This window comes from Eutrigla gurnardus (genome assembly GCF_963514095.1).
Source record: "Eutrigla gurnardus genome assembly, chromosome: 4".
NCBI lineage: Eukaryota > Metazoa > Chordata > Actinopteri > Perciformes > Triglidae > Eutrigla > Eutrigla gurnardus.
Genome location: NC_139918.1, coordinates 307,727 through 323,732, shown reverse-complemented (window position 1 = coordinate 323,732; position 16,006 = coordinate 307,727). Strand labels below are relative to the sequence as shown.

The 16,006-nt window shown below is 45.7% G+C and overlaps 2 protein-coding genes across 2 annotated transcripts in view; one reads left to right on the top strand and one right to left on the bottom strand.

Moving 5' to 3' along the window:
* The window catches only part of LOC311012029 (uncharacterized protein), a 177,273-nt gene that overhangs the window by 96,352 nt on the left and 64,915 nt on the right, over positions 1–16,006 (bottom strand). The gene's annotated exons all lie outside the window — the stretch shown is intronic.
* LOC311012036 (erythroferrone) overlaps positions 6,759–16,006 on the top strand; it is a 31,933-nt gene continuing 22,685 nt past the window's right edge. The window contains 1 exon segment of the mRNA XM_084007328.1: positions 6,759–7,371. Coding sequence (XP_083863454.1) covers positions 7,177–7,371 — 195 coding nt within the window. The 5' untranslated portion in view covers positions 6,759–7,176.

Genomic DNA, 16,006 nt, shown 5'->3' with positions numbered 1-16,006 from the left:
GGGACGCCTGTTCCAATCACCTGGTTCGGGTCTAGCTGCCCGAGCCTCACGGAGAACTTTGTCGCGGATGTTAAGCAGGGCTTGACGATCGTAGCACAGTAGGGCAAACACATCCGGATAGAAGCATAAAAACAGGGCTGTAACAAACATAAAACAGAGTGCCCGTGGAAGACGACTCGCCGAACACACTGGCGCCATCTTGCCACTGACAGCGACTATTGTCTTTAGAAAAATCACTTATATTGTGGTCCAAACACAATATAGAAATTGCCATTGCCATAACTAAGGTATGGCTCACAAACACTCCATAACTACAGCACAGCAAAGTTCAACGGTTCTTACACGGACTGAAAGACTGATGGGAATATCTGAAAGGATTGCTGAGCAGGGAAGTGTGGAGCTCACTACAAATCGACATGTGGATTATACCTTATCCGATACCTTATCTGACCCGAATGAAGGAATTGACCCGGACAACCATTTCTATTTCAACATGACTGGGAAATGTCAGTACTACACTGAAGTTCAATACAATGATAGCATTGAGATGGACAGGAAACTGTCTCTAATTCACTTTAATAGCAGGAGTCTATACACCAACTTTGGCCACATCAAGGAATACCTAAATTACTTCAAAAACCCTTTCACCATCATCGCGGTGTCAGAAACATGGATTAATGAAGACAAAGGCACAGACTTTTTCCTGGATGGATATAATCTTGTATGTATTAACAGGAGGAACAAAGGCGGAGGAGGAGTGGCCCTATTCATTGACAGTAACACCAAGTATGAGACAAAATATGTCTAAAGCCGTGGATCACTTGTTGAAATGTGTGACAATTGAAATCTGTGTAACTTCAAAAATAGAAGACTTCAATGAATGTGTGGGTGAAATATTCTCTGAAACAAGCCAAAAGAGAGTCTTTATCTGTGGTGACATAAATATTGACTTGATCAATCCAAAACAAAACACGGGAATCGATGAGTTCATTAAAGGAGTCATCACCTGGAAATCGCAATTTCTCTTGTTAAAACATGCATATCTGTGTTTGACCTCAGTTGAAACTTGCCTGAAAGGCTGGAGTTTGAAAGTGGCGCCGTTTTTTCGCTTCTGCTCTTTTTCCGAACAGGAATAGCACACAAGGGTGTGCATTCCTAAAGCACGAGATTTTGATTCTGCGCCTTCGGTGACGTCACCGTGGCGGCTACTTGCATAAGCCCACCCCTCTTTCACCACCCAACCCCGCCCCGTCCGCTACCTGAAATCGCCGAAGCGCCGCCATTATGTTTTGGAGTCTGCATGCAGGCAAGCCCCCCCGGCTCTGTCCTTCCTGCGGCGAATCAACGCGCGCCTCATTACATATTATACAATGCACATCCGGACCAGTCAAAACCTCGCGCGTAATCTCGCGTGATAAAATCGCGGTACGAAAAAGGGTCAGAACAAGCTCAATGTTTGATTAAATTTTTTTTTTTTTTTCTAATAAGTTTTACGAATTGATCCAAAGCGATCCAAGGGGGGCTGGATACGTATAAAACCAGGTGATGACTCCTTTAACATGATGTATACAATGGGCTTACAACCTCTCATCACCAGCCCTAGCAGGATCACTACACACAGTGCTACTCTGATTGATAATATCTTTACTAACGTTACTGACACAGCAAGTGGACTCCTGGTAAATTATATAAGTGACCACCTACCTATCTTTGCTATCTTTGACTGCAAATTCACTGTGGGACAGACACCGAACAAATACATATACATAAGGGTCAGAACTGAAGAAGGAATGAATACACTGAAAAATGAACTACTGATACAAAACTGGAAAAATGTTTACAATGAAACAGATGTGAATGATGCATATGATTCCTTTTTGCAAATATTTAAAACACTGTACGACAGACACTGTCCTGTGAAAAAGAGACTCGGAATAAGGAGCAGAAACCATGGCTCACAAAAACATTGATAAACACCTGCAGAAAAAAAAATACTCTCTACAGACAGTTCATTAAATCAAGGACGGCCCAGTCAGAAGTGAGATACAAACGGTATAGAAACAAGTTAAACACTATCCTAAATGAACGCAAGAAAGAATATTACAGCAATTTACTAGCAGAAAACATGAAGTATACTAAAAAATTATGGGATATTCTAAACAACGTGACTAATAATAAAAGTAAAAAACCAAACTACCCTCCCTACTTCAAGTATAACAACATGCAGGAGGACAAACCAGTGGTCATAACAAATAGATTCAACCAATTCTTTGTAAACATCGGGCCAGAGTTAGCAAATGACATTCCTGACTCACCCCTACACTGGGACCACTTTGATAAGGATGGAGAAAGAAATCCCAGCTCAATGTTTCTAACACCAGTGAAGGACACAGAGATTAGACACCTGGTCAACAAATGCGTAGCCAAAACTTCTACTGATGCTGACGACCTGGACATGAGGCTAATTAAGAAAGTATTAGATGGAATCATTTCACCCCTGACATACATTTTCAATCTGTCATTTCAACCGGGACGTTTCCTAACAAAATGAAAGTTGCCAAGGTTGTGCCACTGTTTAAGAACGGTGACACACACGAGTTTATCAACTACAGACCAATCTCAATACTGCCACAACTGTCAAAAATCCTAGAGAAGCTATTCAACAATAGGCTCGACAACTTCATCAACAAACATAAATTGTTATTAGGGCTATCAAAGTTAACGCAACATCCTCTTAATGCCGTTTTGCGTTTTTTAACGCGCGATTAACGCTCGGTATTTAAAAAAAAAAAAAACACGCATTGTATGATTTATGGCCGTCGGTGGCACCTGTAGTCTTGATCCAGAAGGTACGTGTCCACAGGGGCGATTTTAAACGCGAGTGGACGCGCCGCTTCCCAGTATTGCACGCTTGGTGGGCTGCCACTAGAGGATGATTGACAGGCGCTCTCCTTCAAACAACAGATTTTTGCGAGCGTTCCCGAGGCGGTGAGTCGAGCCCGGCGCCTCTGATTAGCATAAAGTAGATTTGACTTCAACTTTAGGCAAATGAGGAGCGGCCAACTCGCGCGCCGTCTCTCGACATTCGCCGTGATGCTACCAGAATGCATTGCACAGCTTTTCACATAGACAATGAATGGGAAGCTGTACCTCGCAAAAATCTGTTGTTTGAAGGAGAGCGCCTGTCAATCATCCTCTAGTGGCAGCCCACCAAGCGTGCAATACTGGGAAGCGGCACGTCCACACGCGTTTAAAATCGCCCCTGTGGACACGCACCTTCAAGGTACGATTTGTGAATGGCAAATTCACCTTCAAAAGACCGCCGGATGGTTCAGTCGATAAGACCAAAGTCATCTGCGCGTACTGTGGGTATGAAATGAGCTACCATAGAAGTACGTCCAGTCTGAGATATCACTTGCAAGCCAATGCACTTATATCCTAACTGTACTTATCTCCTGTAACACTATCTCCTTAGTATGGTTTTCACCATACTAAGGTCAATCTTTTAAGATTGAACATTAGTCTGGGGAAGCTGTGCTTTGTTTCTACTGCTCAAGAGGCGGGATCAATGGGCATCGTTCAAATGACTCCGTACGCAATTGGATAGTCCTACAACCAATCAGAGCAACTTTCCGGACAACAACTGCTGCTTCGCGTCGCTTATGTTTCGTCATCGTCACGTCACCGGCCAATAGCGTGCCAGGAGAGAATGGCCGTTTCTGATTGGAGCCAAAGATTCTGGCAATGTAACAGCGAAAGTAAGCCTGAGGGTGTCCAGCCTACTATCTCCTGTGACATGTTCACTTTAATTGTTTGTGATATATTCTTATAACCCTGTTTTGATCCCATGTTTTGGTAAGGGGATATTTGAAGTGTTAAATAAACATTTTCATAAATCAAGTATATTTGCCCTTATGTTGTTAAAAGTATTAAGAATATGAAAAAAAAATACATTAAGGTGCATTTAGAAGAAAAAAAAATGTGCCAAAAAATGCGATTAATTTGCGATTAATCGCGAGTTAACTATGGACAAAATGCGATTAATCGCGATTAAAAAAATCTATCTTTTGACAGCCCTAATTGTTATATGACAGCCAGTATGGCTTCAGAAGGAACCATTCCACTGCCCAAGCTTTAAACTGAGTCTGTGGAAATCATTACTGACCAAAATAGACCTGAAAAAAGCATTTGACACCGTTAACCATGATATTTTAATAGCTTAACTGGAGAGATATGGCCTCAGAGGTGTAGCACTGCAGTGGGTCAAGAGCTATCTACACAACAGATCCCAATATGTCAAAATAAATGATAGCACATCGACTAGCTTGGACATAGTCTGTGGGGTCCCACAGGGGTCAGTTCTGGGTCCAAAGCTGTTTATATTATACATAAATGATATATGCAAAGTGTCAAATACTCTGAAATTAATATTATTCGCAGATGACACAAATATTTTCTGTTCGGGGAGTGACTTGAACCAACTTGTGGAAACAGTAAATCAGGAAATGGCCAAACTTCAAGTGTGGTTTAATATAAATAAATTATCACTAAATCTTGGGAAAACTAAATACATGCTATATGGGAAAAGAGGCTGCAACAACAGTCCTAACATTCAAGTAAACTGAGTTAATATTGAGAGGGTCCGTGAGAATAAAGTACTGGGTGTGATTATCGATGACATGTTAAGTTGGAAGCCACACATAACACAATTAAAAAGGAAGTTGGCCAGGAGTGTGTCCATACTTTGGAAAGTACAAAAAATACTAAATCAAAAAGCACTTCATCTGTTGTAGTGTGCACTAGTCTCTCCGCACCTGCAGTACTGTGCAGAGGTGTGGGGACACACATATAAAGGCTCCACACAGCCCTTGTTAATTCTCCAAAAAAGAGCCTTGAGAATCTTACACTATGCCAACTACAGGGCACACACAAATCACTTATTTATCGAATCAAGAATACTCAAACTATATGACTTAATAAACTATCGCACAGCACAAATGATGTACCAAGCTTCTAACAGAACTCTCCCCCAGAACCTGCAAAAACTTTTCCTAGACAGAGAGAGACACAATCTTAGAGGGGACATGATTTTCAGGCAAAGGAAGGTACGAACTACGTTAAAATCCTTTTCCTTATCGGTCACAGGTGTTAGACAATGGAATGTGTTAGAAGAAGAAGTCAAAAAATCAGCAACACTGAGTGGCTTTAAGAAGAAGTATGTAAATTCAACTGTTGACCAATACAGACTATTCCATGAGAGTTGAAAAAGGTCTGAGGCACGAATCAGCAGACATGGTGTTGTGACGGGATGGGAGCATAACTAATGAACATTCTGTACCCAAACAATAAGTTGAACCTGAGAAACTTGTATGGTACGATGTCAGTTGTACGTAGCAGGGAGTACAGCTCTCTGTACCACCTACTGCTGTAACATGTTATGTCAAATGTCACAAGTAAAAGAAAATGTTATGATAAGATTATATATGATGACGATTTTATCCTGTGGGTAATGGGCGCGGGACTAGATAAGCCTTGGCTTCTCCCGCTTTCCCTTTCGGCCATGTGTATTGTATTATTTGAACAAAGTGTGATGATGATTTAACTGACATGCCCGAAATAAATAAATAAATAAATAAATGTGACAGCCATAACGTTAAGCAAGAAGGATGATCCCTCAGAGACAACGGGTAGGCTGATAAACAGCACGACACTCAGCTGCAAAATTCAGTGACCTTCCAGCTGATCTGCTCCACTAATGGGCCTTTCTTTCTTATAATAGTATCTGTCTGACAGACACGGCCGAAACAAGTTTCACATTTTCCACAGTGATGTCAACAGCACTTCTCTGAAGACGTTTTTCAAATTGAAGCGCTCTGAGCGGGCGCACAAAAATGTGAAAAAAAAAGAGGCTGGATGCAGAGCTTTTCCACGAGGCGATGGCCACATATGTTCAAGGCAGTTTTTTCCCTCCACAATTGACTGTCCTCGGGGCATCAGGGCTCCGAAGCGACCCGTCTCAATAAGCGCCCCTTTCATCACCATTCATATCTATTCAACTTGTGTGTTGCTTGATTGTTTATCTGCCTGTTTGCTTCAAACAATTTCCCCACTTTTTCATATCACAATATAGGTCGCAGATCGTTTTTGCCCAAAGCTGAACACAGTTTACTTTGACTATGAAGAGCTGCACGTCAGTGTCGGCCTGACGACAGTAATGAGTAATGATGATGTAATAATACAGCCGTGTGTGTGTGTGTGTGTTTGTGTGTGTGTGTTTGTCTCTATCAGCTTCAGTCAGATTCAGAGGAAACGGTCGCTGCAGTTTGATCAACATCCCAACTAACTTTCATCATCCTGTCAAACTGAAGACCACACCCACCTTATCTGTGTGTGTGTGTGTGTGTGTGTGTGTGTGTGTGTGTGTGTGTGTGTGTGTGTGTGTTAGTTCAGGCTTCAAGACACCATATTTGGAGATATGAAAACAGAAATGTTTTGCTATATTTGAGGCAAATGATGTGCTATACATGTGTTTTGGTGAGAAACAGAAAGTAGAGTTTGTTGCATTAGGACCCTGGAGAGGAGGAGGAGAAAGAGGAGGAAAAGAAGGAAAAGGAGGAGGAGGAAAATAACTTCTGAAAGCAAAGAAAGACAAACGATGAGAGATAAAACAGGGAGAGACAGACAGACGCTGAGGATACATTAAGAAAAAGACTGCAGACAGACAAAGTGACAGCTTCAGATCCAGAGACAGATAGAGAGAAGACAGACAGGCAGGAGGAGGAGGAGCTGAGGAAGAGGAGGAGTCAGGGAGGGAGATAAATAACAGACTGAGCAGAGCAGAGACATCCAAACTGAGGAGGATTTGAGAAGAAGAAGAAGAACGCCATCACGAGGAGGTGGAAAAAGAGGAGGAGGAGGTTCTAAACCACCCACAGAGGGAAACTTTCCCCACAGCAGCAGCTGAGCTGAAACAGGCAGGAAGGAAGGACGGAGACGCTGACAAACTACAGAAGAACAAGACATTCAAAGTCAGAAAGACATTATTCACTTTCCTCCAAATAAAACTAAAGAGGAGCAGACTTACCAGAGTGCATCATGGGAATGTCCTAAGCCCATAAAAACTGAAGACCTGAACACCTTCGTCCTCTGGTTCAACCTCCACCACACCAAGCCAGCATGCTGGCCAGTTGGTCCCAGGGAAGAAGCTCTCCCAGTGGGGCAGGAGGGCTGCTGCTGCTTCCTCTACTGCTGGGCCTCATGATGATGATGATGATGGCAGTCATGATGGAGGCGGCGAGTGTGGACGAGGCAGAGAGTGAGGAGAGTGAGGAGATCCTGGAGGAGGAGGAGGCTGCCAGCACTGATATCCTGGTAAGAAAAAATGTATGCTTAAATTTGGATTCAGAGTGCTGATTACATCCATCAATTGATTCAGAAATACAGTCCAACATGAAGACAGCTGTAATCAACAGGAAATTAAAGGTCAGCTGTCTCAGATGTTCTGCTTTTCTCTGGTTTATCGCTGAGACATCAAAACTAAACTCATCAAAACGTCTGTCTCAGTCGTCTCTTCCAATGCCAACAACAATGTTCCAACTAAAGTTTTTCTGGTCGCTCAAACACCAACACTTTAGTGAGCATATGCAGCTTTCATTTGACAAAGAAGCGAGCGTCTCATTGCTGGCTACTTCCATCATCAGCTCCAGTAAAAGTAACTCACTTGTTCTCCTCTCTGTTGAGAGCTGCACATGCTCAGTAGGGATTGGGCCGTTGCTAGTGGAGAGTGTAACATTAGCAAAAGAAAATGTGTTGTGTTTACACTGGAAAACCTCACCAGTGAAACAGCCACATGTTCATTATTACAAGTAGTGGACTATATACTGTATATATATATATATATATATATATTGAGTTACATAGTGGACCATATAATGAGTTATATAATTAATTATATAGTGAGTTCTCTATCGTCTCGAGACTATCTCTCCACTCCGTTACATATTTCATATGTACGGGGAATGACCCCCCTGCATGTCAGGGTACGTGGATACTTCTTTAAGACACACCGGCTCGCCCGGCCACGCCCCCAGGTTTACCTATAAAGCACCTGTGCAGGCGTGGAATCAGTGATTGTTTGATCTCCACCTGATTCAGGGTGCAGCGTGACGATCAGAGAATAGGAAAATAAAGAAAGTGGGACAGAGAGTGTGTGTGGGGGTTACAGCATGTATCCACTTACCTAGTTCGGTGGGTGTCTGTCTACGGGCAGCCGCCCTGGATGCTGATCCCTTCCTCTGTTCCTTCTGTGCTTTGTGCGCCGTTGCTGGGTTCCAGTGACGGTGCTTCAACCCGGCTACGACGGTTGTTCCCTATACCGGCGTATTGCTCGCGGCCCGCGAGCTAACACGTCCGGTGGGATCCCGGCTGAGCGCAGACAGGAAAAACAGGAAAGGAGGGGCAGTATGGGAGAACAGCAGGGACACTGTTGTGTGGGTTGTGGGTTGTCCATGCCCCCAGAGGATGGGCATGTTGAGTGCGTGCTGTGTCTGGGGCACCCGCATGCCACGTTATCTAGGGAGGCCCCGGAAAGCTGCATGGATTGTTTTATAATGCCCGCACGGACCAGAGAAGCGCGTTGTCGCTTCTTTTGTGTTAAGCGGGCAGGTCCACCCCTTTCTGACATGACTGGGGGTAAAACTGGGAGACTGGCTGAAGCCACAAGGGGTTAGGGGGCACGCCTGGGGCCCTGGCCGGCCACCCCGGCTCCTCCCATCCCTCGGCCGTCGACAGCCCGGTCTCGTGTCAGGGGTGGAGGAAGAGGATGACATCGACGTAGAGACAGTCTTTTCCTCTGATGACAATGACGTATCCTGTGGGCAGCCATTGCCAGACGACACCTGGAGGGGTGAAGTGGCCCACTACTTTGCCGGGGTCATTAGTAGGGCAACCAGGGCCCTGGATGTTGCCCCTCCCGGAGAATCCCTCAGCACCCGCCTCGCGGTTTGAGGAGGATGTAGATGTGCGCCCCATACATGCCCAGGTCCCCCTCCTGCCTGACTTTAAAGACCTGGTTTGCAAACAGTTCGCCACGCCAGCTGCCAGAAGGAGGCCGTCTACATCATGTAAAAGGCTCTCTGACATGCATGGTAAGGAGCAAGTCGCCTGCAGATCGCTCCCACCAGTACTCCGCTGGTCTCTCTCTTCAGCTCGGTTCTCGGCAGAGCCACCTGCCCTAGCAGGAATTGCAGGGTTATGGATGGCCTGCTTGCTAAGCTGCACAGAGCCTTGGCTACTAAGACTGGCCTGGCTAACACTGGAGCTATTATGTCCCTGTACGTACGTCACCTGTCTCGCCAGGTGCAGGATGGTTCGGAAGGTTCCGGTGTTGCAGGTGAGCTTCAGGCAGCTTCCTCATGCCTCTCCTCAGTCATGAAGGAGCAGGCTGAGGCTGCAGGCAGGGCATTGGTGTCCCTCTGGGTTGCTAGACGCCACCTGTGGCTGTTTCAGTCCCAGCTCCAGCAGGGGGATCGGGACTGCCTGCTGAGGCTGCCGGTGGACCCCTCGGCGGTATTTGGACCAGACGCCGCTAGGCTGTTGCAGCAGGCGCGGGAAAAATTCTGCGCACAGGAAGTCTCGGGGAGCCTTCTGTGGCACTCCAGGGGCTCGGGGTGGGCGAGAACACCCACACCTCGACAAACACCGGAGGCCACGGCATGGGGACCTGGGGACCTCAGGCCACGGCTGGAGGTTCTCCATAGGCGAAACACTCGCCGGCAAGCGAGAGGCGGGGGACCATCATCCAAGGCTCGAGGGCCCTCAGGGCGACCCCCCCTCCTGGCTAGTCCGACACCCAGCCGGCCAGCCTCCCCTGTTGGCCTGCTTCAGGGCAGCGTGGCTGGGTTTGGGGGTGGACCCATGGGTGGTATCCACCATGACACAGGGCTACCGCTTGCAGTTTTTTTGCTGACCCCGTCTTACAAGGAGGTCGATCTGTTCGCTTCCAGGGAGTCAGTACATTGTCAACTCTTCTTCTCTCTGAAGAACGACAATCCTCCCCTGGGGTGGTATGCTCTGGCTCACCCATGGCCCCAGAGGCTGCTCTACGCCTTTCCTCCTTTCTCCCTTCTCCAGCCTCTCCTCCGAAGGTTGCAGGTGGAAGGGGGGAGGCTGATACTGGTGGTTCCTCTTTGGCCCCACATGCCATGGTTCTCAGTGATTCCGCAACTCTTGGACGGCATGCCATGGGAACTCCCACAGCGCAGGGACCTGCTGTCTCTGCGACGGGACCCTGTTCCACCCCTTCCCAGCAGGGCTGCGGTTGGTGGCCTGGCCCCTGAGAGGGACAGGCTCCTGGCTCTAGGTCTGCCAGTACCTGTGGTGAGGACTATTCAGGAAGCTCGGGCACCATCTACTAGGATGGCCTATTCCTACCGTTGGGAGGTGTTTTCCACTTGGTGTGGGACCCACCGAGTGGACCCCTACTCAGCCGTGGCCCAGGACATCCTGCTGTTCTTGCAGGGCCAGCTGGACGCAGACAAGTCTGCTGTTACCCTTCGGGGTATGATGGCAGCTATTAAGGCGGTGCGTGGTGGCAGACACGCACTGAGTGAGGCCAGCTGCTCCTTGATTTTGCGGTTCCTTAAAGGAGCGCGGCAGCTAACGGTTCGCAGGACTGGACCTACAGTCCCTCCATGGGATCTGGAGGTGGTTCTCGATGTGCTCAGGCGCCCCCCCTTTGAGCCCCTTGGGGCTGCCGAGTTGAAATGGCTTTCCCTTAAGACCGCGTTTCTGCTGAGCATAACCTCCGCCAGGAGGGTAAGCGAGCTCCAGGCACTGTCAGTCCATGGTGACTGCTGTAGGTTCTCACCAGACGGGTCAAGCGTGGTCCTCCACCCCAACCCAGCTTTCCTGCCCAAGGTTTTTTCCGAGTTCCACCTATCTCAGTCGGTAGAGCTGCGGTCGCTCCCCTCTTCTGGAGAGAATGGGGAGACCGAGCAACGGCAGTCGGGGCTGTGCCCTGTCAGGGCCCTGGCGGAGTACATCCGGCGCACTCAGGCTGAGGACTGATCAGCTCTTCATCTGTTTCGACGCCAGTCGCTTGGGTAGACCGTTGTCCAAGCCTAGACTGTCCCACTGGGTCGTGGACATGATTCGGCAGGCATACGTGCTTTCGGGTGTGCCCGTCCCATCCCGGGTTCGGGCACACTCAACTCGTGGTGTGGCCACCTCATGGGCCTTGTGGCGAGGAGCATCTCTGGCTACCATCTGTGCAGCGGCCACGTGGTCATCTCGCTCCACCTTTTCCAGGTTTTACTGCCTGAACGTAGCAGCCAGCACTTCCTTTGGGGAAAGGGTGCTGGGTGGGGCTTTTTAGCGGGCAACTGGGCTGTGCCCCATTCCCACCCCCCGTCGTCCCTCGATCAACCTAGCGCCTTGCGGATTGGTGGTGGTCACTCCTTCCACGGGAACTGGCCTTTACGTCTTGTGGGGCCTTTCTCCTGGGTTCTTGGGTCGATCCTGCGTCTTGCGGACCGACCTGAGCAGCCCTCTGCCTCTCAGGCTTGGCCTTTGCGTCTTGCGGGGATTTGACCTGGTTGGTATGTAAATAGTGTGTTAGTTGCACGTTCGGGTTTATGGGCTGCACCGTCTCCTCACGGGGTGTCTTAAAGAGTTTCCCTGTACGTATGAAATATGTAACGGAGTGGAGAGATTGGTTCTCTGAGTGAAGAGACTATCTCTCCAGCTCTTAGGGCCGCTTGGAGACAAGTTTCAATCAAACTATCACTGATTCCATGCCTGCACAGGTGCTTTATAGGTAAACCTGGGGGCGTGACCGGGCGAGCCGTTACTTGGCTGTCCTATTTTTGAAGAAAAGGCTGAAAACGACATACCCAAAGTTAAATGGTTACTGTTTTTGAACCCCTATGACTACAGGCACAAAGCTGAGCATTCCTGAAAGATAACCCTTTGAATTTTCTTCTGCAAGTGTCAGATTTACTCTAAGTGTTACTGACACTGAGTTACTGCAGCTCAAACATAGTGGAAATTGCAATTTTTTTGCCTCGCCTAAATTATTTTTCTTTTTGAATGAAACAAGTTAGCTGTGGCTGTTATATATAGGCCTAAAAGTTGAATGAAGCCACAGCCACAAGCCTGACCAACAACTGGTAGAAAGTAGATAAAAAGACACCCAAAAATGAGCTTTGGAAGTGCAGTGTTGTAGGGCAATGTCAGACGGAGCTGCATCTGGAACAAGTGTTCCAGATGAGATTATGGATATTTTTAGGTATATAATTCTACTTTTTTTTTTTTTTTTTCACCAGTTCTACAACTACTACTAATAAAACCAATATTTTTTTAATGTTTTTTTACATAACAGCCTTCTGTAATGAGACGCTGCATAACTATCATATCTGCAGGTCACAGTCTGACCTTTCTGAGCTGCTGCGCTCTCACCCTCAAGCCCCCTCCCCTCATGTAACATACCGCTGGAATCGTAAGCTCATTGGCTATAAGACCTGTCAGTCAAAAATGTACTCCTCTGCCTATTGGCTCTCTGCCTGGGGATTCTCGTGGTTGGTCAGCCGAGAGGCAGTGACGCGCTGGCTCTCTTGATGGACAGATTGTTCAGCCAATTCGGATCGCAGAATCGTGGAAGGGGGCTTGTTTTGTCGCCAAGAAGCTGCTGTACACGAAAATCGAAGCTTTGTTGTTCGCCCGTCATCGAAGAGCGATAACTAGCTATAAACAATATTTTGTTCAGAAACTCACAACGTCAACACATGGCGTGTTATGGATGACTACCGGAGTTAGCGTGCTCGTGGGACTAAACGAAGTGGCTACTTTTGTTCGTTGGACTCTTACCGTTCTCTGGATATAAGGATTAGCATGCTACATGTTGTTTTTGGACTTCCAGACAGCTCGAAAGGTAGGGAACGCTTGGCTTGTTGTTGTTATTTTTCTGTGCACTCCTTGCACACATGCTGTGTTTGCTTTTGATGTGTTTTCCGTGAGCCTAAAACGGCTTACTTTGTTCGATTCGCGAGACTCGTAGCTTTCAAATGATGTGTAATATGAAGCAGACGCATTTAAAATAATATGCGATTAAATGGAATGAAGCGAAACTAGTGCAAAACGGCCCGCATGAGGGTCGCTGAGGGTGGCTGACATATTAAAGAAGTATCCACGTACCCTGACATGCAGGCGGGTCATTCCCCGTACATATGAAATGTGTAACGGAGTGGAGAGATAGTCTCTTCACTCAGAGAACCAAGGTTACAATGTAACCTTACGTTATGTAGTCGACTATATGTTGAGTTATATAGGGGGCTATATATTGAGTTATATAGGGGGCTATATAGTGAGTTACATAGGGGGCTATATAGTGACTTACATAGGGGGCTATATAGTGAGTTACATAGTGGACTATATAGTGAGTTACATAGGGGGCTATATAGTGACTTACATAGCAGGCTATATAGTGAGTTACATAGGGGGCTATATAGTGACTTACATAGCAGGCTATATAGTGAGTTACATAGGGGGCTATATAGTGAGTTACATAGTGGACTATATAGTGAGTTACATAGGGGGCTATATAGTGAGTTACATAGGGGGCTATATAGTGACTTACATAGGGGGCTATATAGTGACGTACATAGGGGGCTATAGTGAGTTACATAGTGGACTATATAGTGAGTTACATAGGGGGCTATATAGTGACTTACATAGCAGGCTATATAGTGAGTTATATAGGGGACTATATAGTGAGTTACATAGGGGGCTATATAGTGAGTTACTTAGGGGGCTATATAGTGACTTACATAGGGGGCTATATAGTGACTTACATAGCAGGCTATATAGTGAGTTCCATAGTGGACTATATAGTGAGTTACATAGGGGGCTATATAGTGACTTACATAGGGGGCTATATAGTGAGTTACATAGTGGACTATATAGTGAGTTACATAGGGGGCTATATAGTGAGTTACATAGTGGACTATATAGTGAGTTACATAGGGGGCTATATAGTGACTTACATAGGGGGCTATATAGTGAGTTACATAGTGGACTATATAGTGAGTTACATAGGGGGCTATATAGTGTTGTGGAAAAATGAATCTGCCCAATAAAGATCAACAACCAGGATCAGCTCTTTCTCCGAGGTTTATTTCTCTAAGTATTCTAATCTGCAGAAGAAAGTACTGTTCACCCCTGCCTTCTGATACAATGGTTTAGACTCCGCAGGAACAACCCTGAGTCCAACAACAGTCTCCCTTTTAAGGAGGAGGAACCAAAGGACGGATCATGTCCTATCTTACAAAGACAAGATGTACAGGCAAGGTCAAGATTTACAGAACACAGGCGTCATAGTCCTGAAATTATCTTATGTCAATGTGGCACTCATGTTCATATCATCTACAAACAGACATTCATTTTCGTCATAGCATAACAGTCACAAAAGGAGATGCGGATGGCGTCAGCCTGACAAATATTCTGATTATAAAGTACTAACATCCAAAATTCCCATTACAATAGTGACTTACATAGCAGGCTATATAGTGAGTTCCATAGTGGACTATATAGTGAGTTACATAGGGGGCTATATAGTGAGTTACATAGGGGGCAATATAGTGAGTTATATAGGGGACTATGTAGTGAGTTACATAGGGGACTATATAGTGAGTAACATAGGGGACTATATAGTGAGTTATATATAGTGGACTATATAGTTAGTTACATAGGGGGCTATATAGTGAGTTACATAGGGGACTATATAGTGAGTTACATAGGGGGCTATATAGTGAGTTACATAGCGGGCTATATAGTGAGTTATATAGTGGACTATATAGTGAGTTACATAGGGGGCTATATAGTGAGTTACATATGGGGCATCAGAGTGAGTTATATATGGGGCTATATAGTGAGTCACATAGGGGGCTATATAGTGAGTTACATAGCGGGCTATATAGTGAGTTACATAGTGGAATATATAGTGAGTTACATAGGGGGCTATATAGTGAGTTACATATGGGGCATCAGAGTGAGTTACATAGGGGGCTATATAGTGAGTTACATAGCCGGCTATATAGTGAGTTATATAGTGGACTATATAGTGAGTTACATAGGGGGCTATATAGTGAGTTACATATGGGGCATCAGAGTGAGTTATATATGGGGCTATATAGTGAGTCACATAGGGGGCTATATAGTGAGTTACATAGCGGGCTATATAGTGAGTTACATAGTGGAATATATAGTGAGTTACATAGGGGGCTATATAGTGAGTTACATATGGGGCATCAGAGTGAGTTACATAGGGGGCTATATAGTGAGTTACATAGCCGGCTATATAGTGAGTTATATAGTGGACTATATAGTGAGTTACATAGGGGGCTATATAGTGAGTTACATATGGGGCATCAGAGTGAGTTATATAGGGGGCTATATAGTGAGTTACAGAGCGGGCTATATAGTGAGTTATATAGGGGACTATATAATGGGTTACATAGGGGTAAATGGTCCTCATTTATATAGCGCTTTTATCCAAAGCGCTTTACAGTAATGACTGACATTCACCCATTCATACAGACATTCACACACCGACGGCGGAGTCAACCACGCAGGGCAACAGCAGAGATGGACAGAGTACTCGACCCCAGTACTTGAGTAAGAGTACAAATACCACTGGTCAAAATGTACTCCGTTACAAGTAAAAGTAGCTCAGTCGACATGGTACTCAGTAAGAGTAAAAAAATACTTGCTTTTAACGGTACTTAAGTATCCAAAAGTACATGCTTTTAAATGTACTTTAAGTAAAAGTAAGAGTATGAGTAAATTTCAAATAAAATGAATGGTCCTAGGCTTAACATAGTTAATAAATATTTGTGTAAAAAAGTCTTTGGGGGCTCATGTCTTCCTGCAGTAAATACCAACCACTGCTATGTGCTATACAGTCACACAAGATAAGTAAAATATAATACAATACATATACCTTTAACTAGTA